At 46.9% G+C, this 25,327-nt stretch overlaps 1 protein-coding gene across 9 annotated transcripts in view; it reads left to right on the top strand.

Annotated features, from left to right (window-relative positions):
- The first annotated feature begins 271 nt into the window (after positions 1-271).
- The window catches only part of mkxa (mohawk homeobox a), a 27,032-nt gene continuing 1,976 nt past the window's right edge, over positions 272-25,327 (top strand). Inside the window, exons 1-11 of one of the 9 annotated variants that reach the window (XR_009120634.1) lie at positions 272-1,072; positions 1,222-2,409; positions 2,512-2,676; positions 3,636-3,937; positions 4,365-4,617; positions 6,696-6,855; positions 8,653-8,806; positions 10,876-11,223; positions 18,000-18,033; positions 18,460-19,874; positions 19,919-20,054. Coding sequence is in view for 6 of the 9 variants with exons in the window: in XM_058060654.1 (XP_057916637.1) it covers positions 3,715-3,937; positions 4,365-4,617; positions 6,696-6,855; positions 8,653-8,806; positions 10,876-11,223; positions 18,000-18,033; positions 18,460-18,655 (1,368 nt within the window). In the remaining 3 variants the exon portion in view is untranslated. The other 8 variants (XM_058060654.1, XR_009120636.1, XM_058060651.1 and 5 more) reach the window with 8 other exon arrangements.

The following is a 25,327-nucleotide window of genomic DNA, read 5'->3' as shown; positions in this document are numbered from 1 at the left end:
AAGCTCTGGAGGCCATGACATACAAATGGCTGACATCTTTCACTTTTTTTAACGCTGGACATGAATAAATCACCTTCACTTTCATTTCATGTGAGTGAGTAGTTTTGGCCCGGAGAATTTTGGTGAAAAGCACGTAGTGTGAAAACGTAAGTCTGTGTTGAGCTGTCAGTGATGGATGCTTGACAGGCATCCTCCTCTGTGTTCAGTAGCCCTTTGTTGTCCTTGGCTGTATTTAGCGAGGGGTGGGGGGGGGGGGGGTAAGATGTTGTAATTACGCCGCACTGTAATTTAAAGCACCAATCCTCGCCGCTTCTGATGACACTCTTAATTGCATTGAGGCGCACGCTTTCACTGATTTGTCTAAAAAAACGGTAATTGGGTCATTTTAAGGAACCTGCCAGTTTCGCCCGCAGTCACATTTTCCACCATCGCTGGCAAAGCGTCCAACAATGTCTGCGGCTTCCACAGCAGCAGCAGCAGCAGCGTCTGCGTGTGAGCGTGGATCATTCCCACCGGCTTCCAACATCACCTTAATTGAGGGTCAGATTATGGAGTCTACAGATTTAAAACCTAATTAGGATTGCAATGGCGCTGAGGTGTTGACATAGCGCTAGCTGTCGTTGGGAATAACCAGCGCCTTTCAGAGCCCTGAATGATGAAGTAACATGGCAGCACACACCGATGCCTTTTTCCCTCCTTGAAGGCCTGCCTCGGACCTGTGGGCCAGGCACGTCTCCTCACTTGAGGCACCAGAGGACAAGGTACCGTAGATATGTCATTGAAAGCATCGTCGCCATGCCGGTTTAATTGGACACAGCGATGACAGGAAATGAGGATTTACAGCTAGAGTGGGGAAAATAAGTATTTGATCCCCAGCTACATGTTGTCTAATTTGCATAACCCGCCAAGATTGTGATTATGATTAATAGAATTGTCAAAAAATATATTTAAAAATGCAAAAGAACATTGTTTTGTTGCTTAGGTTTTTTTTATGTCCCAAACGAGTGTCGCCTGTGTGCTTTGAGATGGGGGGGAAAGAATCCAAACCCACAAGAACCGTACTTGGCATCAGGTGTGTCAACTTTTGCTCATCATGTTATCCTTTTTTGATCATTGCACATTGTTCTTGAAATAAGATTTAAAAATCCATCATGTGTTAGGCAATTTTAATGCATGTGTGTCAATCTGTTTGGTGTTTTTTAATGCTTTTTTATTTGCCAGGAAGCATCGGTGGACCCAAGGCAGTGCAGGTGTAAAGCATCCTCTCCAGGGAAGGTCAAGGCAGGTAACAAAGTTGACTTCAGGTGAGAAGGAAAAGCCCACATAGTCTGAGAAAATAAACCCTGTGTGACCTCAATTAGTGTGATTACTCCACGGCACTCCTCGTGTTTGCACAGTCTTAGTAAAGGTCCACTCCCCCCAGTTAAATGAAAATAAACACAAATAAACAATAATTACACGCATCCCCGACTCCTCTCATGGTCCTGCTGCTTAGTCACCTCCTTCCAATCACCACTTTGGATAAACCCCACAGGAACACGCAGCCGACGACCTCGGAACCTCTGACTCACGAGCGCATGACGTACAGCTTTTATAAAGGAAGTCAATGAGAGGCTTGATCCGACGGAATCGGCAGCCGTCTGGCCGTAAACATCCAGTCCACTGTTTTGGGAACTTTGTTTGGTTTGATGCCAGTGGGATAAAACCCCACTGTTTGGTAGCAGCTTGGAATTATGGAAAACTAACTGGGATTCCTCCCGAAAACATGCAAAGCCGTCTGCAATGATAACCACCCCAATCCAAAGGCCACCTTTCAAGTGCTTGCAGATTCAGTTCTTCCACATTATTTATTATTTATTTTTACTTCAATTTCTATGCCCAACAAGACCATATAAAAAACATTTTTTATAAAACGTCAACCAAATGCAAATGTCAAAAAGAAACAGCACTTCCCCTTTTCCACACGTTATGGCTCTAAAATGACAGATCATTGTAATTATCTTAATTGTCCACCCAATGACACCATTTCACCACATCATTTTCCACATTTTGACATGAAAAAGCATTTATATTTGTTATAATATTTTATAGACAATATATTTTATTATTTATGATATTAACTGTTTGCAAATGTATGATAAATAAATGGAGGGGTGTCATCATTGGCAGCCTTTGCTCTGTGCTTTGATTGGCAGGGATTCCAGCCTCAAACATGAGGCCCGACGCTTGCTGCCCCCAAAGCTACGTCTGCTTGCACGGGGGTCCTCCATGGGTCCTCCACAGGTCCTCCTCGAGGGGCCCGTCTCCTCACCTCAATGGGAGCAAGTCTGGGTTCGTTCACCGGAGGACATTCCCAGCTGCCCTGAGACGCTCCATCTTGGTTTTGTGCTTCTTTGGAGTTCTGAAAAGGTTGGTTCTGAAACGTGACCCATTGCCGCAGTCTGAGGCGTTCAGGAGCAGAGTTTTTTCCCCGGCATTAGGCCGTAACCTTTGTCTTGGGTCCTTTTTCAGTCCCGGTGTTTCCAAACTTGTTCCAGTTCCAAATGATGGATCTCCTGGACCTTGGCACAGACTTGTGCGTGGAGACACTTGGCTATCGGAGGTGTAGTAACCGCTCCTTTGACTTGGAGCTTGGTTTGTGCCCTGACTTCAAACCTACTGGTGGACTCCAGCAAGGTGCTACAAACATCTACATTCTACAGCAGGGGTCAGCAACCCACGGCTCCAGAGCCGCATGTGGCTCTTCAGCCTCTTTGTTGTGGCTCCCGTCACATTGCTCAAGTATTTTTTTTTAACACCTGAATGGGGAAAATACGCCTCTTTGGAAAAAAATCCGACTTTCTGTGAGACCAAGACTACTTGACCAACTCTGAAGTACTTTGATACCCCAAAATTCCCTCCAAATCTGGCAGTCAATCAAAATCTTGGGAGACTCGCAATTCGCTCTGAATGTGAGCACATCTCTCATTCATTCATTCATTTTCTACCGCTTATCCTCACGAGGGTCGCGGGTGGTGCTGGAGCCTATCCCAGCTGTCTTTGGGTGAGAGGCGGGGTACACCCTGGACTGGTGGCCAGCCAATCACAGGGCACATATAGACAAACAACCATTCACAGTCACATTCATACCTATGGACAATTTGGAGTCGCTAATTAACCTAGCATGTTTTTGGAATGGGGGAGGAAACCGGAGTACCCGGAGAAAACCCACGCATGCACGGGGAGAACATGCAAACTCCACACAGAGATGGCCGAGGGTGGAATTGAACTCTGGTCTCCTAGCTGTGAGGTCTGCGCGCTAACCACTCGAGCACGTCTCTGCTGTTTTTAAATTATGTTTTACGGCTCCAGTCTATTTTTCTTAGTGAGCCAGGGGGTAAAATGGCTCTTTTGATCGTAAAGGTTGCCGACCCCTGTTCTACAGGATGATGAGTGGAAACAAGATGCACCTCAGCTCAGCTTTCAGCTTCATGGCAAAGGCTGTGAATACTTTTTTTATTTGATTGTATGTACAATTTTGAGAAAATTAATCTATTTTGGAACAAAGTTTATAGGCCGAGTGAAGCACCATATACAAGATGATGGATGCTAACACGATGCAAATGAAGTGATCACACTACTGTAACTTTTTACAGCGTCTTGCCCGGCCCCCGCCCCCCCTGCCCGCCCCCCCCAGCCGGCCCTGCCCATGAACCGGCCTAAAGCATCCCCAGTATGTTCGCAGGCTCTGCTTGTGTGCGAGGAAACATGAGCACGGCGGCGTATTCAGAGTCCCGGGTGGAGCGCTGCAGGTCCCCGCATAAAGCCGAGCAGGAGCCGGAGGTCCGCGAGTTTGGGCCGGGGACCTCCGGAGGGGAACACATGAGCGGGGCATGGGCCAGAGGACACTGGATTACTGCTCTACACCGCGGACTGACTCAGGGGGAGGCCGACACCGGTAATGCGAGCACACGCACACATTTACCTGCTGTTTTTAAATCGTGGCAGTGGAAGGTGGCTCTCCGTGGATGCTGCACTTCTACTGCCATATCGGCGATGCACTTGACTTAGTTTAGCGTGGAATCGGCACTGAGTCCGGAATCAACCATTCCTCGGATCGCTATGCTGCACGTAGTTTGCAAAAAGCAGTTTACTTGCACTTGTTTGATTTGGAAGCCTCAGTCCTACTTTGGCTTTTTTTTTAACAATGCACACATTTCATGCGTGGGTGGTGTTTCCACAGTTAAAAAAAAAAAGTAAATCCCTGGCTTGGTTTTTTATTTATTTACTCAGAAACGAAAGTAAGCTTCGCTAACGTTTCCCAGGACTCGGCGTTGCTGTTGCTGATGTGTCCATCTTAGCAATGAAACGGTTTTCCTCCGCAGGGGAGTCAGGCGCACACTGTGACGCACCCGTGGGGACTCTGTCGCTTTTGCGCCATTCCGGGACTATCTGGCCAAAGATGAACACCATCGTGTTCAACAAGCTGGGGGGCCAGGTCCTGTTTGAGGAGAAGGCCAACGAGGTGGAGATGAGCAGCAGAAATTACCTGGAAGTCATGGACGGACAACATCCAGACCTCCTCTCCGGCAACCAGGCAATCCGGGACAACCAGGCCGTCCGGCACCGGCGGAACGGGTACGCGCACCTCTCTCACCACAGCAGCACCACTTCCACACGATATGGACACGCTGGAGTACACGGCATTAAAATAACACCTACGTGTGTTCATAGGCGGGCGCCTTTGTTTTCGTGGCTGTGCGTAATTACGCATGAACACTTAGACTACTGCCAGCCGCCACAAAGCGTTCATAAAACCTGATCTATACTGTAGCTAATCCCGTCCTAATAAGTAGGTCAGGCTTATTCAGTAGCTGTCTCCATCTGCTTCCAATAAATACATTTGCCCTTCAACTTTCTGTGTGGTCTAGTCGTCACCTAAGGCGCCGCTCTTATTTTTCCTAGCCTTTTATTTACTTTCTTTGACAGGGAAGCAGGTGGAAGGGAAGATTATTTCAAGTAGTTTTTGTTTTGCTTCATTGGCCTCACAAAAGAGCAGCAGAGGAGACGGCGTTGACCTTCAAGGGGAACGTTATGATCTTAGGGGACTGCTTGTCATCAGGTGTTTCCACGTGTCATAAAAGATGTTCAGTGTGTGTGTGTGTGTGTGTGCGTGTGTGTGTGTGTGTGTGTGGGACGGATGTTTAAAAAGCAATGTTCAGAACAGGGAGTAAAATGTACTTTAGGATGTTCATTCCAATCTAGATTACAAGGAAAATATTTGGAGACCAGCAGCCTCAGTGGGCCTGGAGCTTGTGCTGGAATATGTTACATGAGCGGCGGGGGCTCTTTAGGGCGATACAGGCAGGAGTGGAGTGCTGCACCATACTGACATCTGCTGCAGGTTCCTAAAACCTGACACTGGGTTCCACAGGTGAGGGTGAAGCGTTGTGGTTTTTGGGTGCTGCGTTTCCCAGACGGTGGCTTGCATGGAATGGAGTTTATATTTAAATGTTAGATTGCTGCAGTCTGGGTGAGCATAATCTCATCGTGGGGTGTTTTTTCTTGGTTTTGCTGGGGGATTTTTTTTTTCTCTTCACTCGGGCCGCCGCATAAGCTTAATTGCAACCTTTCTGGCTGGGAATTGCCATTCTGTGTTCTTGCTTAATTGGTCCTGACTGAACACGCTGTGCAACATTATATGCTTCATAAACATCTAATCCACTTTATGCACACTTTCACATCAAGCTTCGGAAAAGTGCACTTTTTTTTATTTTTTACATTTGTCCACCATCCGTATGAGAGACATGGACAATGTGTTGTAACGGTGTAGTAACAAGTACACTGATGATGAACATGCCATACTTCCTGGGTGCATTGACATCACGGAAGGCTACCCCGAGCCTCACAAACAAAAAGCTCCAAAATGTAGCGTTACTTTTGGCGAGTGGCCTGAGGCATTGTGAAGCTGAAGCTTGTCGCTAGCCGGCTTAGTAGCTAACTGCGGTGACGTAGTACTTGGGTAGCAATGTACAACTGTTGTAGTACCTTGTTAATATGCAGTCACATGATGGAGACTTGTAGGATGTCCGCTAGGTGGAATAGGTGCATCTTTTGCCTCCTTTTAGCTATTTTTATATTTTCCGAATGCACAGAAAAGATAAGCACGCTTGTTCCTGTCTCATCAGGATTGTGGATGATGAACAAAATGTCCAAAATGCGCTTGAAGCTTAAACTGTATTGAACTGTTCTTGCTTCTAATGGAAATGCTCATAAGCAACAAGTGACGCTTAAACAGTCCTCGTTGTTATGAATAGAAAATGTTGGTTTTGTAGTTGAAGCATAAACCTCTATGACCTCCTGAATATGCTTTTTTAACATTAGAGCTCTCCAGACATGAAACAGCATCCCTAGAGTCACCGTTCCAGTCCTATTACACAATGAAGTACACACTGTATAAGACGTAAATCAGACATGGGCTCATGGGGACAGGAAGTGATGTCGGGTTCAGTTGAGTTTTACCTTTTGGGGTTACGGGAGCCTGCGTTTGGGATTATTGTGCCTTTTGTGTTCCGGTGATCACACCCAGTGTGGAATACTAATAGCACCTCTTGGATTGTTGGATTCAATGAAACATGTCAATAATCAACATTGGATTGTGTGGCTGACCTTGTCCTCTGTCTGCCCCCCCCCCCCCCCCCCGCCCACCCCCCCAGGGGTCGTCCCGGCGGCAGCAAAGTGCGGCATAAGCGCCAGGCCCTGCAGGACATGGCGCGGCCTCTCAAACAGTGGCTGTACAAGCACCGGGACAACCCCTACCCCACCAAGACGGAGAAGATCCTGCTGGCTCTGGGGTCCCAGATGACGCTGGTCCAGGTGGGTGTCCGCCGCCGCCGCTGCCGCCGCCGCCGCACGCGTGTGCCTAATCAGCTCGGAAAAAGCTGGAGGTGAAGGGGAGTTTAGGAGCCGACAGGCTGTGAGGAGAACATGTTTTTACAACTTGAGCTGTTTATTTTACAACACTGGCGTACTCGGTATTTCTCTTCTCCCGACGGCTGCTCTTGGCTCCTTTTGCACTTGGGGCAGTGCCCCGACAGGTCATCCAGCAGATGGCGGTATATAGTTTTGTATATGTTTTGTCAGTGTGTATTTTAGTGGTTCAGTTGACAATATTTGGGGCCGTTTTTGTCTAATGAACTTGATGTCTGATCCAAACATCACACAAGAATGTACTTTTTCATTTATACGTGAAATGACAGCAGTTACCTCATGAAGGTCAACACGTACTTACTGGTGCAGCTGGTGTCCAAATGTAGTATATTTTACATATACGCCATCACAAGCGTGAATTACATTTTTTCCATGGCCCTTAGATTGTAGAGTTTTAATACTAATAATACTAATATTAATACTAATGAATTATTATTATCACCACATGACATTTCCATCCTCCAACATAAGCTGTGATGCTGTAAGTTCTCCGGCGCCCTCTCCTGACACCACAGTGCATCCTGCTGACCCCCTCGTTTGAATACCAGCGGTACCAGTTCTTAGACAAGGTCACCCACGCGGCCTCAGGACGTCTATGCTAGCTATTTGGGGGTTAGCCTGCTGACTAATCTGCTTGTCGTTTGCGGGGGGAAGGTGCCCCGACGGAGGTGTTTGTTTTGGTGAAGGCGGGTAGAGAGCGGAGGAATGTTGAGCTAGACTTGAAATATTTTTTTAAGCAAAATCAGTCGTTATCCCCAAAGCTCCAACATTTGCAGCATTTCTTTCAACTGAGCAGCATTTCTTTTGCCATAACTTTCTGTAAAAGCACACAATTTTGCGCAGTTCTGTTTGTTTATGTTGTCCACCAAACGTCTCAGTGAGTGACTGCTGGGACGGGGGCTCTGCAGTTTGGGTGGATGTTTGAGGTGGACATGTATTGATATGATTTATCATAAGTTTAAGTTGGATATCAAAATTGAAATATCCTCAGGCAACTTCCTTAGTCACGCAAACAAGATTTTGTCACATCAGCTTTGACCGTTTTGTCCCCTTCTGGTCCCTTGCAGACCAAACCACTAACTTTGGATCTGGTCCGTCTAGGTCTGAATTCCTCAACAAGCTGCAGATGAACAGTTGTAGTCCTAGACCTGGTAAAGGAGGTTTAAGGGTGCAGACTTAAAGGTCTTCAACACCTTCTCCTCACTGAAGCCAGAAGGAGCATACGCTGATGCCCCCATTCCCCCGGGTGTGTCACAGGATGTGGGACGTCTCCTTTAAAGAGAAACACAATCCTTGTGGAGACGGTCCGAAAAATAAGTACTCTAGCATACATCTGCTGTCCCGAATCCTTCATGAGCCGCTTAAAGTCTATGGAGCGTGAGAAGTTCTTCCAGTAGAACGTCTTATGGTCTTCTTTCCCGGGAAAGGAAGGACTGGCTCGTTTTCTATTGCGCCGTTGGACCTTGGTCTTATAGGGAAGGGGGGGTGGCTGAGTCGATCCAGAATAGGGGGAAGCTGTCCATCAAAGTCAACATGGTTGTTATTGAATGTCCAGCATGTGGAGGTCGTTGGATGCAGAGAAGATGAGGTGGAACTGGACTTACTTCCATCCAGCGTGCCGTGCCGCCCCACCGGGGGCCAGTAGAGTCCCGACGCTAACGCCGTACTTTGCTTCTCTGTCAGGTTTCCAATTGGTTCGCCAACGCCAGGAGACGCCTGAAGAACACGGTGAGGCAGCCCGACCTGAGCTGGGCCCTCAGGATCAAGCTGTACAACAAGTACGTGCAGGGCAACGCTGAGAGACTGAGCGTCAGCAGCGACGACAGCTGCTCAGACGGTACGACATCCACGCCGTTCCCGCTCATCGCCTTTAGCTACATGAGCTAACGCCATCACTTTAAGGCACCCTGCTGAGCCAAGCTCGTCACCCAGTCTGCAGTCTCTCTGGGCTCTGTATTTACTGCAAACAAGGCGCCTCCTCCCTCCTGCCTCCTCCCTCGCCGCGGTAAATACGTCGGAAAAACATACAGAATAAACCGTGGGCGAGAGATGGGACCGGGAGGAAGGACGCTGCGGTTTTCCGAGGGGACAGAGGCCGAGCGTGCGGCTGCGAGAAGAATGCATGCGTGTTTGCATTGTGTCCGCCGCATGCCATCGCACCGCCAGCGGTTCCGTATCTCCCCCCACCCGTCACATTATGGTCAGGACCTTTTCCGCAGCTTGATCCCACACTTGACCCAAATGCTGAAAGGCCAAACGTTATTGTCAACGTCTTTTCCTATATTTATGTGCCGTGACCCCGCTGACCCGCCCACCCTGGGCCCTGCTCCAGCTTGTTTTGGAGCACGGCTCAGAAGAGATGTTTGTCCCACCGGGAGGACACAAGTGTTCTTTCCTGGTTGTCCGCCATGCAGCACCTCCACGTGCTTCTGCTATACCACATCTGCAATCAGAATTTGGCCGCCATTGAATACTACGTCAAGATATTTGATTGTACCGAGCATTTTTTACCTACTTTACATCTTTCATCAGCGATTTTGTGTGATTAGCTTAGCAGTGCGCTGCGCTCCGTCTCGTACGTTGTTGAGCTTTCAATGGATGACAAACCACCAGGCCACCGTTGTGGTTTGCGATCACATTTCTCTTCAACACGAGTTGATATTTATGGAGCTTTTCATCATTTTGCAGCACCGCTTTTTGGCGAAAGACGTGGCGTTTGTCATCCTGATGGCGCTGAGAAGGGATGGAAACAACGTAGTAAACATTTAGCACAGATATCATCAAGCTAGTATCAGGTCATGACCTTGGTGACATGACTAGCTAGCAGAAGAATGGCTTATGTAAACAAATTCATGTTCAGTCAAGACATATTAAGCAGTTTAACAGATTACTATGGGTAATAAAGCCTGCATAGCTAGCACAGGTGCTGTATTTTAAGGCGTGTAGCGAAGCCTTGATACTGTACATTTATGTAAGCCAAGCGATGTTAAGCAGTCGAACAGTCATAGCTGACAAAACCTGCATAGCTAGTACAGGTGCTTTATTTTAAGACGTGTAGAGAAGCCTTGATACTATACATTTATTTAAACCAACAGGTTTTAGGCCGAAGTGTTAATCAGTCTAATAGTCGTAGATGACAAAACCTGCATAGCTAGCATAGGTACTGTATTTTAAGACGTGTAGAGAAGCCTTGATACAATACATTTATTTAAACCAACAGGTTTTAGGCCGATATGTTGATCAGTCTAACAGTCGTAGCTGGCAACCTGCATAGCTAGAACAGGTGCTGTATTTTAGGACGTGTAGAGAAGCCTTGATACTGTACATTTATGTGAGCCAAGCGATGTTAAGCAGTCTAACAGTCGTAGCTGACAACCTTCATAGCTAGCACAGGTGCTTTATTTTAAGACGTGTAGAGAAGCCTTGATACTATACATTTAAGTAAACCAACAGGTTTTAGGCCGAGACATGTTAAGCAGTCTAACGGTCATAGCTGACAACCTTCATAGCTAGCACAGGTGCTGTATTTTAAGACGTGTAGAGAAGCCTGCCATTTTCTGTGTTATTTCTATTTCCTCCGTGACGTGGTGGGTGTATGTACGTACACGTGCGGTAACAGGAAGGACATTTTATTTTTATTTTACGTGATGAAAACCTGAATCTGCCAAAACGGACCATTTGAGCAGCTCTACTCTGAAAAGCGGAGCAAGGAGGTGAGGGTGATGATGGAATGATCTCACTTGTGGTGCCATTAAATTAAAAATATATTTGCACAATGGGGACTTAAGTTGGGCTCACTAACATATTTTCTATTGTACAAATATTGTTTATGGTGGTGTTTCATTGGTACATTACTAGACCATGATGGGCTTCGCTAAAGGTTTTTGCATGGTTCTTGGTTCCCAGATGGGGATAACCCTCAGAGAAGCCAGAGCGGCCCCGGGGAGCTCACCAAGCCCATGTACCAGAGCGTCATCAAGAAGGAGGGCTCGGCCATGATGGCCATGGGAGCCGGCCTGCGCTCGGCCGCCGACGCGTCCTCTCTGGCGGACGACTACGTGTCCCCGCCCAAGTACAAGAGCAGCCTGCTGCACCGCTATCTCAACGACTCGCTGCGCCACGTCATGGTGGCCAACGCCGTCATGGACGCTCGCAAGAGGAACCACTCGGGCTCCTTCAGCTCCAACGAGTACGACGACGAGCTGCTCTCGCCGACCTCCTCCGAGGCCGAGGCCAACTTTGTTTACCGGACTGGTAAGGAGCCATGTTTCTTTCATCCATCTTTGTTTGACGTCTTGCAGCTGCTGTTATTCATCACACTCGCGTCCCATCTTCTTCATTTGATGCGCCGCTTGTGTCCGGGAATGCCATTTTCATCACTTAGCTCTTTTAGTTCATTTAGTCCCAGCAGCCGCACACGTGCACGTTGGAACACACGCTCACTGCAGCAGACCAGGAATCCCCCCCCAAAGCTCCTCTGACGGCCCCCGCAAGCCAGACACAACAAGGCGGTGCAGAACATGCTCATCCTAGCACTACCGTTTGGCCCCACACGGGTCCTGGCCTTCCAAGTTCCTCCTTGACAGGCCCTCAAGGCCATTGAGCAACCATCTAAACTCAGACGGAAACATCTCATCTAACTTTTCCAATGCAGCAAATTCCATCCAAGGTTATGAAGCGGATAGTCATCATCAACTTCTTAGTCCATTAGGGCGTGTTTAGAACATTACTTATATCATGGAGACATGAACCTGATGCTCTCCCATCTCCAGAGGTAACAGGAGGTGGAGGAGTCGGCCTGGAGACATTTTGCTGGACATGATAGCCGCCCCCCTTTGTGTTTTGTTTTTGGGTTTGTTGTTCATGCTGTCCCAACGATATCTCCACCAGATGTCATGTTCATGTGACTTTTTAGATCCAAAATCCAAAGTTGACCAGTCTTGCCAATTTAGGTGTTTAGGTGGTACCCAAACGGGGGGGGGAGGCGGGGACCACGGAGCGTAATAAACCACACAAACCGTTGCCTTCCATTTTCAGCCAGGAAGAGACTAAATGATTCCGGCCTCCAGCGAAAGAATACAATCCGACTCTTGGCACATTCTTTTGAAGAATGCCCGCCGGTACATCAGCTTGGATTGGTGGAGGCAGAAGTGGCGTGCCCGCCAACCGCCACGCGATTGGCCGGGGGGGGGGGGAGTCCATTAATGGATGCACTTGGCTGTTGGAAGCTGCCGTGTTATCTGTGACTACAGAGGGCAGTCAGACGTGGCAGGAGATGGGGGGTGTAGATTTACCCCCGTGGAAAACTAAATTCCGCTGGCTAGGAATGACTCACACACACACACACACACATACACACACACACACACACACACAACGTCCAGTACAAACACACACCTCCAGTCCAAAGGCTTTGGGGAATTTCATTGAAGGCAAGGAACAGTGGAATTCCATCCCACATGCCAGGACATCATTCCAAATGAGCCTTTAATGGGATATTGAATGGCACTGAATGTTTTCCTCCTCGCTCCGTGTTAGATTTCACCTCGTCCGCTATCGTATGGATCATCATTCCCAAAATAAGGCCCAACGTCCCTGCCAGAGAGACGTATTCCACAAGGCTGACGGGAGCACATGTGGCCAGGATGTCTTTCCTAGAATGAAACACGGCAGCCTGATGCTGACCGGAGTGCAAGCCACCGCGCCGATGTGGAAAAGTACTGAATGTTGGATCGGCGCTGGTCGGTAACGATGATTTAGTGGTGGTCTTGATAGGAACATGGCACGGTTGTAGTAGTCCAGTATCCCATGGAGCCGTGTCGTACTAAATGAAGATGTCTTGATTTCAGAAAGTTGCTGGTACCGGGTTCGATTGCCGGACTCCATAATCCACCTTCCCGACGCCACTCTTTCCCGTGAACGTGCTCCAGTCACGTCATGATGTTCTTTCTTCAGGGGCAGTGGGAACGACTGAAAGCTGGCAGAATTGCGGTCGGATCCTTAATCTCGGTGCCCAAGTCTCGCGGAGATGTTGACTGACCGACGCAGACGTTGTTTATACGCAGCTCATACCGAAGCCTCTCAACCCCGTCATTTTTAAATCATCAACATGGCCGGCCCAAAACAACCAGGTCATGGCATTCCCAGATGCCTGCTGCGTCGGCCTGCCGAGGAAAGGCGGCGTTCCCATTGTGTGCGGTGTCAGCGGCGTGAACAACAACAGGCTGGGGGGGGGCAAGCGAGCCAGCCAGCGCAGTTTGACGCAAACAAGGTCTACCGGGCGTGAACGTAAGGATGCTCACGTGAGCCGAACATGATGTTCCAGGCCAAAGTCAACAAAAAACACGCCTTGTAGCCTCCACGTGCACGTAGCCTAGCATTAGCGCTATCTTCTAGTTGATATGCTGTACGCTAGCGAGCGCTGAAAACAATCAACTTCTACATAGAAGGGGGGGGGGGGGCTCGGTTGGTGGTGGTCAGTTTACCTCCACAATTTCTGGCAAAAATGTGCCTGTTTGGGGGGGCGGGCCCCCCACTGGGCCCCGTCTGTGGTCATAAGAGCTAAAACATAATTAACATAATAGATGAAATAGTGTTCAAAATGCTGCTTTACCCCCCCCCAATAAGGTCCCGGTTAGCCCATCAGCATGGACGTCATCGGGGCCGAGCTGTCGCCCGTCTGACATCAGCGCTTCAGCGGTTGGCTAAGTCTCTGTTTATTATTATTTATTATTATTATTATTTATTATTATTGATCACTGCTTCCAGTATTATTGACGCCAACTGATTGATTGACAGACACACAAACCGAAACTGCAGTCCTGTCAATCAAATTTGACTCCCCCGGGATAGACGCCTGCTTTGAATAAAGGCTTGCTGTCCCCGAACGCCCCTTGCTGGCGTGTCTGCGTGGCGTGGCGAGGCGCTCATGTGATGAAGTCATCGCAGGGTGATTGTTTACTTTTTAAAACCACGAGTGACTCAGTGAGGCTGCAGGACACAAACCTCCATCGCCGTGATGATGCTGCGTTTGTCCGTTGCCCCCCCCCCCCCCCCCAGCAGTCGCCTTGACCACTTCTTGGCTGATTGACAGGAGCGCTGATTACTGGCACATGTAAACAGTGACAAGCTTGGTGGAGGAAATATGCTAATTTTAGCATTTAGCTCCGACTAATTGATTCCTCGCTCCTTTCTTCAGGCCTCCTTGACAAGGCGACGTCTGCCGGACACGTTGTGTTTAATGTCGTTGGCTAAAGCAGCCATTTTGCCGGCTACAATGCTAATGTGGAGTTAGCTGCTGTTAAACACGCATCGATGTTGAGCGAACCCGAAGGCGGCGCCGGTACCTCGTTGTCACCCTTCGTCATCAGGACTCCTTTTGGTTTCAAATCAGAAACCGCATGAGATGTCGTTATTTGGGGATTGGAGGTCCAAGCGCACATCTGCACATGCGGCGGTTGGCTAAACGCCGCCTGATGACAAAGATGGTTGGGTTGATACGTCTTCCATCCGCTGACCTCTTGACGGCCACCCCTGACTCATCCTTCGCTGGAATTGCACCATGATCTGGTCTCGTCGTGACCCGCAGTCATTGCTTCATTGTGGCCATGAGATGGTTCAGTGGAAATCTCTTCTCATCTCCTTTTGGATGTTTGCTTTGGAATTTGGTGTCACTGGAAGGATCTTGTTATTGGGAATTTTTCCCCCAAGGTTTCATTGGTGAGGAGCTTCTTGCTTGGGCACGAAAATACGAGAGCAGGGGTCGCCAACCCGTCTACTGTGATCCATACATGTGGTGGAGATGCAAAAAAAGGCTTGATTTGCTCACCCGTACAGTTGGGGTATTTTTATTATTATTTTAATTATTATTATATTATTATGTTATTGGATTTATTATTTATTGGTATGTCATAATTCCCTCATCCAGGTCGGCTAATGATGGGGCACACCTAAGATGCAGCATGACATCAGTGCCCCCCCCCCCCCCCCCCACCCTCACCCACCACCCGACCGGCAGGCATGCGTTTGACCCCTGAGCTCACCTCATGCTCTCCGGGTACGCACCCCGCCAGCACCGGTCCCCGTTGCGTGATGTGTTCCTCCAAACAAATCCTGGAGCTGCGGCGACGTGGTTCACAGGAAGTCATCAAGCCAAATAAATAGCCGTGGTTTGCCGAGCCACAGAAGCAGGGGGTGCGGCCCAGGGGCCATCAGCAGCCCATGGCTCATTTATCACTGGGGGGGGGGTAGGTATCTTGGCCTAAAAAGGGTGGGGACCACGGTACTTGGTGGTAAAGAACAAGTACTGAAGTATCTTCACCTCGCTCATACTCATCATCATCGAGCTTCGCCATCGATAGGCTGACCCTGGTACCACTCGCACATCGTGCACCCCGTAACGCCGATCTAGTCTTCCCGTTCCCCCGTGACTTTATTCCCACGTGCATCTTTCCTGCTGAGCTCGGAATGAGATGCTGCCTAACGGAAGACTTACTGGAACCAGCAGGAACCGGTTTACTGGGCTCTTTACAAATGAAAGGACACGCAGTAAACGGCGTGCTGACATGTTCCTGATTTATTTGGCGCTTTGTGGCTTCATTATCCCTTCAGACCGGGACCGCCTTGGAAGGACCAGGTCTGAAAGACCCGGGTCTTGCTACCGCGGGAACTTCCAGTTGACACGTTTGTGCATCGTTTCATCTTTTTCTCTCATCTTTTCACGTCTGATGCTGGCTTTGTTGTTCTTGTCTTCAGAAAAGCCTCCCACTCTTACTTTTTTTGGGCAACCTATAATTTGAGTAGAATTGACACTCGGGTTCCTTGGGATGAGCTCACCACCCCACCAGAGGCCTGCCGCTCACTGCAAATATAAAAGTGTCTTTATTCGTGGTCTTAATGCGGCCCCGCCCTCGCTTTGTTTATTGTTGCATGTTGCCAACAGCAGCAGATGACGATGATGATGATGATGACATCCCAACAGGTGGAACCTCATCCTCTTTAATTTGGCAGCCCCAGTTTATTTTCCCCTCATTTTGCGTTTTCTCTCCGCTGCTTTCAGCCCTCCCACCATCGCCCCGCAGGGATGTTAAGTGAGCTAGTATTTTGGGACTTCCAGCCTCGCGCCAGAAACCATCAAACTTCTTAGCTTTCCCCTTCGGTGGTCCGTGAAAGCCAGCCGACGGCAACAACGCCGTCAGGGGCGACGCAGGGACGTCCAGACGAGAACCAGTTGGTGATGTGGCCACTTAGTCTGGCAAAGCTGGTTATTTTACATCATCTGACTTGGAGACCTTTTACCTTTTTCTAAGCAGCCTGGCCAACAGTTCATAAGGAAAAGAAATACCAAGAAATACCGCCAATGCAGCCATAAACCTCTAGAAATACCTCCAATATACCACAAAAAACACTAAAACACACTAATACACCACCAAAAATCACCAATGTGCCACCAATAAACCACCAATGCACCAGTAAACTACCAATAAAGCATCAATAAACCACAAAAAACACCAATATACCACCAAAAACTACTAAAAATCCCCAATGCACCACCGAAAATCACCAAAAACCACCAATGCGCCAGTAAACCACCAAAAACCTCAAATGCACAAAGAGCACCAATACGCCACCAAAAACCTCCAATGCACAAAAAGCACTAATCACCACCCATATACCACAAAAAACCCAATACACCACCAAAAATCACCAATAAACAACAAAAACCACCAGTGCACCAGTAAACCACCAAAAACCTCCAATGCACAAAAAACTCCCATATACCACAAAAAACCCAAAACACCAATACACCACCAAAAAACACCAATAAACCACCAATGCACCAGTAAACTACCAATAAAGCATCAATAAACCACAAAAAACCCCAATATACCACCAAAAACTACTAAAAATCCCCAACGCACCACCGAAAATCACTAAAAATCCCCAATGCACCACCGAAAATAACCAAAAACCACCAATGCACCAGTAAACCACCAAAAACCTCAAATGCACAAAAAGCTCCAATATACCACCAAAAACTAAAAAAAAAAAATACACCAATATACCACCAGAAATCACTAAAAATCAATATACCACAAAAAACCCAATACACCACCAAAAATCACCAATAAACCACAAAAAGCACCAGTAAACCACCAAAACCACCAAAAACCTCCAATGCACAAAAAGCACCCATATACCACAAAAAACCCAAAACACAATACACCACCAAAAAAACCCAATAAACCACCAATGCACCATTAAACCACCAGTAAACCCACCAAAAACCTCCAATGCACAAAAGCACCAATACACCACCCAGATACCACCAAAAAAAGCCAATACACCAATAAAGTACGTTAGTACTTTCCAGTATCGTTGTGAAGACGTACGCCACCTTGGTGGTTTCCCATCATGATGGGATTCATCCAGGCTGCTGTCAGCGACCAGTTGGCTTAGTGGCAACGGCATCGCATTACACAATTCCAGGTCCTGGACTTAGGAATAGATGATTTTAGATATGCTAATGTACATAGGTCAATCATACGTGGCATGTGTAAGTATTAAGATATAGGAATAGATATGCTAATGAACATATCCTAATGACTTACATACGCATGTCATGTATGATTTACTTATGAGATAATATTTAGATATGCTAATGTACATATGCTAATATTTACACGTGTCATGTATGGTTTACTAATGCCAAATAAGATTTACTTATGACCATGGAGTTGGGAATAGATGGTTTCCATATGCTAACGTTCATATGCTAACGATTGCCATATGAGCTAATGATTGCTAGCATTATCAGGCGAGTCACTGACTCCCTTGGAAGTCTTTGAAGCGTTCCCAAATCACATCCTCACTGAGGCTGGCAGGATGGCTTCGTTTTGGGACGAAGATTACACAATGGCTTTTCTGACTCATCATCGTCTTCCTCTGCTTCCTCGTATTCATATCTCCATCCATAATCCATCCATAATCCATCTCCATCGTTTTCACTTCAGCCTTTTTCTTTTTTCCAGAAACCACGGATCATGGATCAAGTCGATGTGACAAGTGAGTTTATGTTCATATTCATCTTTCTGGGCCGGATGATGGCTTCCGTGTCATGACCTCCATGAGGGTCAGAGGTCAAAGAGGTCATCTTGTTATTGGAGCTGGTTAAAAGTGTCTGGCTGCTCATTTCAATCTTTTCATGAAAATACGTGTATGTCATACTATGTATGATACTATGTATGTACTATGTATATTACTATAGGTGTAGATTTTAATATATGTATGTATATATATTTACATAGGTGTATACGTATGTTTGCACTTCCATTCTGGTGCAAATGTGTATAAACGGTCGAGCCTTGGTGGAGGTGCGGCCTGTACCAGCTGACACAGTAGCAGCAGTAGTACTAGTAGTAATACACGGTAGCGCATGCGTCCAGTATCTAAAGCTGTCTTGTGTTTTGCTTGGCGTCGGCGCGTCACCAGCGTGGGCGCGGCACCCAGGGAGAAGGCGAAGGGCAAAGACGAGACGTACTGGAAGGAGATCAACGCCGCCATGGCCTTGACCAACTTGGCGCAGGGGAAGGACGGCGGCGCCGGGACCACCAGCTGCATCATCCAGAAGTCGTCCCACATAGCCGAGATCAAGACTGTTAAAGTTCCGCTGGGGCCCAAATTTTAGCTCCGGGCTCGGCCTCCTCACTCTATGCAAACGTTGGCGAGGACGCTTCCAAGACGTTTTTACTATAAATTATTTCTATTTTTAGGCCAAATGTGCATTTTGCCAAAGTGCCTTTGGAAGTGGAATCCCGGAAGGCCGGAAAGGCCGTGGTCATCGAACGCACACAAACATGCCGTCGTTTTTCCTGAGCGCGTCCTCGCGTACGCTGATGTGACGCGCCACCGTGAGCCACGCGCCGATAAGCCGCCGCCGCGTCTCGTCCTTGGCTTGGATTCCCTCAGCGACAACGTGCAGACGCCGAGTGATGTCACGCTCTCACGTGCGCTTCCTCGTATGCGTTCGGCCTCACGGACAAACTTGACACGCACCCCCCTCGGCGAGGAAGGGGTGTCTCTCTTTGGCTTTGCCATCAAGGACGTTGCCCCCCCCCCAAGCCCTCCTCCCCCTTCTCTCTTGAAGAATAGAGAAAGTTTCCTAGAAGCTTCAACCTTGACTTTCACTTTCCTTTCATTCCGTCGGCACGTTGTTGCAGCCGAGGACGCTTCCGACGCTCCTGGTGCTTCTTATCTCCTCCATCAGCCTCCTGGTCTACACCTTCTTGGTCTGGGGGGTCCGGGGGGGTCAGCAAACTGGAGGCTTTGTTGTCCTTCCACATCTTCAAGGTCGTTAATGTACGCCAAGATGGAGGAGTATTCGGGTCACACTAAATATAAACATATCAAAACATAAATATGCTGTACATGTTTGAAGCCGTTATTTTTAAAATATATTTTTCTATCAAATACGTTTGTATTTAAATAATATTTCATTTGCAATGAGAATGAAATGAAAATATTTTCTTCTAAAAGTTGAATCTCACTTTTAAACCTTTGGGACTAATTTTTTTCCATCTTTTATTTCCAACGGTTATCATATGATCGTCATTTGGACCAAATGCCTTCCAAAGTCAACAAGGAAGGAAGGAAGGAAGGAAGGAAGGAAGGATATTAACCAAAGTCATAATCACGAGGTGGATACGTTGTCATCAACTTACATTTATTTTTAGGACTAAAATGTACTTTGGATATCATGTATATTTTTAATCATCATATGAGACCTTTTGAAAAATAACCTAATTTAATAGTTCTGTTAATCATGTATAATATTACTAATCATAAATGCTCAAGTTTGACTAGATGGCTAGAGAGGAATGGTTCCATCCGTATAAAGATTACTAGAGGTCTAGTGAGGAGGAATGGTTCCATCCATTCTAGATTACTAGAGGTCTAGTGAGGAGGAATGGTTCCATCCGTATAAAGATTACTAGAGGTCTAGTGAGGAGGAATGGTTCCATACGTATAAAGATTACTAGAGGTCTAGTGAGGAGGAATGGTTCCATCCATTCTAGATTACTAGAGGTCTAGTGAGGAGGAATGGTTCCATCCATTCTAGATTACTAGAGGTCTAGTGAGGAGGAATGGTTCCATCCGTATAAAGATTACGAGATGTCTAGTGAGGAGGAATGGTTCCATCCATTCTAGATTACTAGAGGTCTAGTGAGGAGGAATGGTTCCATCCATTCTAGATTACTAGAGGTCTAGTGAGGAGGAATGGTTCCATCCGTATAAAGATTACTAGAGGTCTAGTGAGGAGGAATGGTTCCATCCATTCTAGATTACTAGAGGTCTAGTGAGGAGGAATGGTTCCATCCATTCTAGATTACTAGAGGTCTAGTGAGGAGGAATGGTTCCATCCATTCTAGATTACTAGAGGTCTAGTGAGGAGGAATGGTTCCATCCGTATAAAGATTACTAGAGGTCTAGTGAGGAATGGTTCCATCCGTATAAAGATTACTAGAGGTCTAGTGAGGAGGAATGGTTCCATCCGTATAAAGATTACTAGAGGTCTAGTGAGGAGGAATGGTTCCATCCGTATAAAGATTACTAGAGGTCTAGTGAGGAGGAATGGTTCCATCCATTCTAGATTACTAGAGGTCTAGTGAGGAATGGTTCCATCCGTATAAAGATTACTAGAGGTCTAGTGAGGAGGAATGGTTCCATCCGTATAAAGATTACTAGAGGTCTAGTGAGGAGGAATGGTTCCATCCGTATAAAGATTACTAGAGGTCTAGTGAGGAGGAATGGTTCCATCCATTCTAGATTACTAGAGGTCTAGTGAGGAATGGTTCCATCCGTATAAAGATTACTAGAGGTCTAGTGAGGAGGAATGGTTCCATCCGTATAAAGATTACTAGAGGTCTAGTGAGGAGGAATGGTTCCATCCGTATAAAGATTACTAGAGGTCTAGTGAGGAGGAATGGTTCCATCCGTATAAAGATTACTAGAGGTCTAGTGAGGAGGAATGGTTCCATCCGTATAAAGATTACTAGAGGTCTAGTGAGGAGGAATGGTTCCATCCGTATAAAGATTACTAGAGGTCTAGTGAGGAGGAATGGTTCCATCCATTCTAGATTACTAGAGGTCTAGTGAGGAGGAATGGTTCCATCCATTCTAGATTACTAGAGGTCTAGTGAGGAGGAATGGTTCCATCCATTCTAGATTACTAGAGGTCTAGTGAGGAGGAATGGTTCCATCCATTCTAGATTACTAGAGGTCTAGTGAGGAGGAATGGTTCCATCCGGTTCCAAGCAGAAAGCAAAGCAAAAGAGAAGTGAAATAAATAAATAAGCTAATTTTGCTCGGTGAGGAAACCTCATGAATATTTCTGCCAACGATTGAACAAAGTGGACAGACAGGATGGCCTTGTTTACACAGTACCACTTTACTGTATTGTTCCACAGTATATATTGTAGTACTAGTACTGTAGTATTGTAGTAGTATTGTAGTGTGGCCCCGATGCTCCTTAGCAAGGAATGTACACAAAGACAAGACTAAGTTTATTCTTGACAAGCCACACTGATTATGGGCACAGAATTTTTTTTGGGGGGGGGCTGCTGCAAAGTAAACATTTTGGCCTTGGGTGGATGGGGGGGGGGGGGTAAAGAATGTTGAAGCTGCACTTGTTTGGGTCTATGGCATTGGGAACAGCCCCCCCCCCCCCTTTTTTTTTTGATGGACGTGTCAGGAAATCCACCACACTCCTGGGGGGGGGGGCACAGTTAGGCTTCTCCTGTTTCACCAGCCTCACACCTCACACCCTGGGGGAGGGGGGGGGCATGCAAACCCCCTAAATTATTGTGATGGTAAAGATGAGACGTTCTAGCGTCTTGCTGTTTATGATTTCTTAACTTATGATTAGTTTATCTTTGACCAGAGACTGGATTTGCAATCCAATGACCAAAATCATATCTCATTATTGTTTGATGTCATATGTCATATGTCATGTACCATTCCTTCATATGTCATATGTCATGTACCATTCCTTCATAAAGCTTTTCTTGGGCCAAGCGTTGAATAAACCTCAATGAAAACAAGACGTGCTGCTTTTGTTGCCAAGGCGTACGGGACGATACGCTTTTTACTTTCGTTCTACTTTGACGAACATTCAAATTTTAAAATTAAAGTTTAAGTCAAATTGTACTCAAAAGAAAACAGTGATCAGTGTTGCAGTACCGCTTTGGTCCTGGAGGGGCGCCAGTGAGTCGTACTGTTAGCAACGTTTACCATCCGTTTCAGTCCAAACGACATTTTCGCTTCACTGTTGCTCCTTCAAGAAATATATATATATATATATTGTATTCAAGTATTTTATAAAACAAATATAGGAAAGGAAATATACAATAAATATAAAATTGATTAAAAAAATTCATAAAAATTAATTTGATTTGGTATTGTACTTCATTACAATACAAAATCAAATTAATTGTAATTTCAATTGAAATATTCAAATACAAAATAAATAATATACACATATAAATACACAAATAAAGCAATTTTTTTTCGCACACAAAATGTGAAAATGTATTTAACAGAGTATTTGAGTGCTGCATGCAGACAAAGTCAACAAAAGAATCCTGTCTCCCTCTCTTGCAACGTCCACTTCCATTACTTCAGGTTTTTCTGAATGTGTACCATGGTGCGTGTATTTGACAGTGCATGTGTACTACGGTGTGTGTATTTAACGGTGCGTGTATTTGACAGTGCATGTGTACCACGGTGCGTGTATTTGACAGTGCATGTGTACTACGGTGCGTGTATTTAACGATGCATGTGTACCACGGTGCGTGTATTTGACAGTGCATGTGTACTACGGTGCGTGTATTTAACGATGCATGTGTACTATGGTGCGTGTATTTGACAGTGCATGTGTATCACGGTGCGTGTATTTGACAGTGCATGTGTACTACGGTGCGTGTATTTAACGATGCATGTGTACTATGGTGCGTGTATTTGACGATGCATGTGTACCATGGTGTGTGTATTTGATGGTGCATGTGTACCACGGTGCGTGTATTTAACGATGCATGTGTACCACGGTGCGTGTATTTGACGGTGCATGTGTACTATGGTGCGTGTATTTGATGGTGCATGTGTACTATGGTGCGTGTATTTGACAGTGCATGTGTACTACGGTGCGTGTATTTGACGGTGCATGTGTACCACGGTGCGTGTATTTGACGGTGCATGTGTACCACGGTGTGTGTATTTGATGGTGCATGTGTACTATGGTGCGTGTATTTGACAGTGCATGTGTACCACGGTGCGTGTATTTGACAGTGCATGTGTACTACGGTGCGTGTATTTAACGATGCATGTGTACTATGGTGCGTGTATTTGACGGTGCATGTGTACCACGGTGCGTGTATTTGACGGTGCATGTGTACTACGGTGCGTGTATTTAACGATGCATGTGTACTATGGTGCGTGTATTTGACGATGCATGTGTACCATGGTGTGTGTATTTGATGGTGCATGTGTACCACGGTGCGTGTATTTAACGATGCATGTGTACCACGGTGCGTGTATTTGACGGTGCATGTGTACTATGGTGCGTGTATTTGATGGTGCATGTGTACTATGGTGCGTGTATTTGACGGTGCATGTGTACTACGGTGCGTGTATTTAACGATGCATGTGTACCATGGTGTGTGTATTTGATGGTGCATGTGTACTATGGTGCGTGTATTTGACGGTGCATGTGTACTATGGTGCGTGTATTTGACGGTGCATGTGTACTATGGTGCGTGTATTTGACAGTGCATGTGTACTACGGTGCGTGTATTTAACGATGCATGTGTACCATGGTGCGTGTATTTGACAGTGCATGTGTACTACGGTGCGTGTATTTAACGATGCATGTGTACCATGGTGCGTGTATTTGACAGTGCATGTGTACTACGGTGCGTGTATTTAACGATGCATGTGTACCACGGTGCGTGTATTTGACAGTGCATGTGTACCACGGTGCGTGTATTTGACGGTGCATGTGTACCACGGTGCGTGTATTTGACGATGCATGTGTACCACGGTGCGTGTATTTGACGATGCATGTGTACCACGGTGCGTGTATTTGATGGTGCATGTGTACCACGGTGCGTGTATTTGACAGTGCATGTGTACCACGGTGCGTGTATTTGACGGTGCATGTGTACCACGGTGCGTGTATTTGACGGTGCATGTGTACCACGGTGCGTGTATTTGACAGTGCATGTGTACTACGGTGCGTGTATTTAACGATGCATGTGTACCATGGTGTGTGTATTTGATGGTGCATGTGTACTACGGTGTGTGTATTTAACAATGCATGTGTACCACGGTGCGTGTATTTGACAGTGCATGTGTACCACGGTGTGTGTATTTGACGGTGCATGTGTACCACGGTGTGTGTATTTGATGGTGCATGTGTACTATGGTGCGTGTATTTGACGGTGCATGTGTACTATGGTGCGTGTATTTGACAGTGCATGTGTACCACGGTGCGTGTATTTGACAGTGCATGTGTACTACGGTGCGTGTATTTGTCAGTGACGGTGAGTCGGGTGTTGCAATCACGGGTAGAAGTAGTGACTTGTAGTAAAATGTGAGTTTGTTGTGTCAAGCGTACTTCCTCCCAAGTCTGGGACTAGCAAGCGGCGTGCACGTGAGGCTGTTTGTTTACGACCCGGAAGGCGCGGCGGTTTAGAAGAGCTAAACAAGCTAATCAGGACAAGCCGGGCTGATGTATGCGGCGCCGCCTGCTAGCACACATTAGCGGTTTGGAGCGCGGCCGCTACTATCTGTGTATTTTTGCTACCTTCAGAGGCGTGTTGGCGTTGGACTTTATTTGTGTAAGACCGGATCGCCTGGAAATGTTTTCTGGCGAGTTCAAGAGGGCAGCAGCGGTACAAAAACAAAAGCTGGGAAATCAAGACTTCATAAAGTTTGGGCTTTTTCTGTATCTGCCGCTGTGATGTGGTCCCAGGGTACCCTGAAGGTATCATTAGCAGTCCTGCGGCGCGCTGCTTCCCGTGTCATGTTGTCAATAAGCTGAATGCTTTCTGTCGGGACGTCCTAGGTGTTGGCGACTTCTGGTGCCGATCCACCGTGCGGACCGGAGAGGGACAGAAGGACTTGATGGTGGCGGAAAGACTCCATAACCTGGACGTGGACGCTTCCCGAGGGTTCTTTGGGTTGCCAAAGATCCAAACGTGAAAGGTGCTGCTTTTCCTGAGCGCCGCAACCTCGGTATGGAACCATGTTGGATATTTAGCTTTACTCTCCTGACGTTGTCACTGTTTGACACTCACATAGCACA

This window comes from Doryrhamphus excisus, chromosome 21 (assembly GCF_030265055.1).
Source record: "Doryrhamphus excisus isolate RoL2022-K1 chromosome 21, RoL_Dexc_1.0, whole genome shotgun sequence".
In the NCBI taxonomy this organism is placed as follows: domain Eukaryota; kingdom Metazoa; phylum Chordata; class Actinopteri; order Syngnathiformes; family Syngnathidae; genus Doryrhamphus; species Doryrhamphus excisus.
This window is presented reverse-complemented; position numbering and strand designations above follow the sequence as displayed.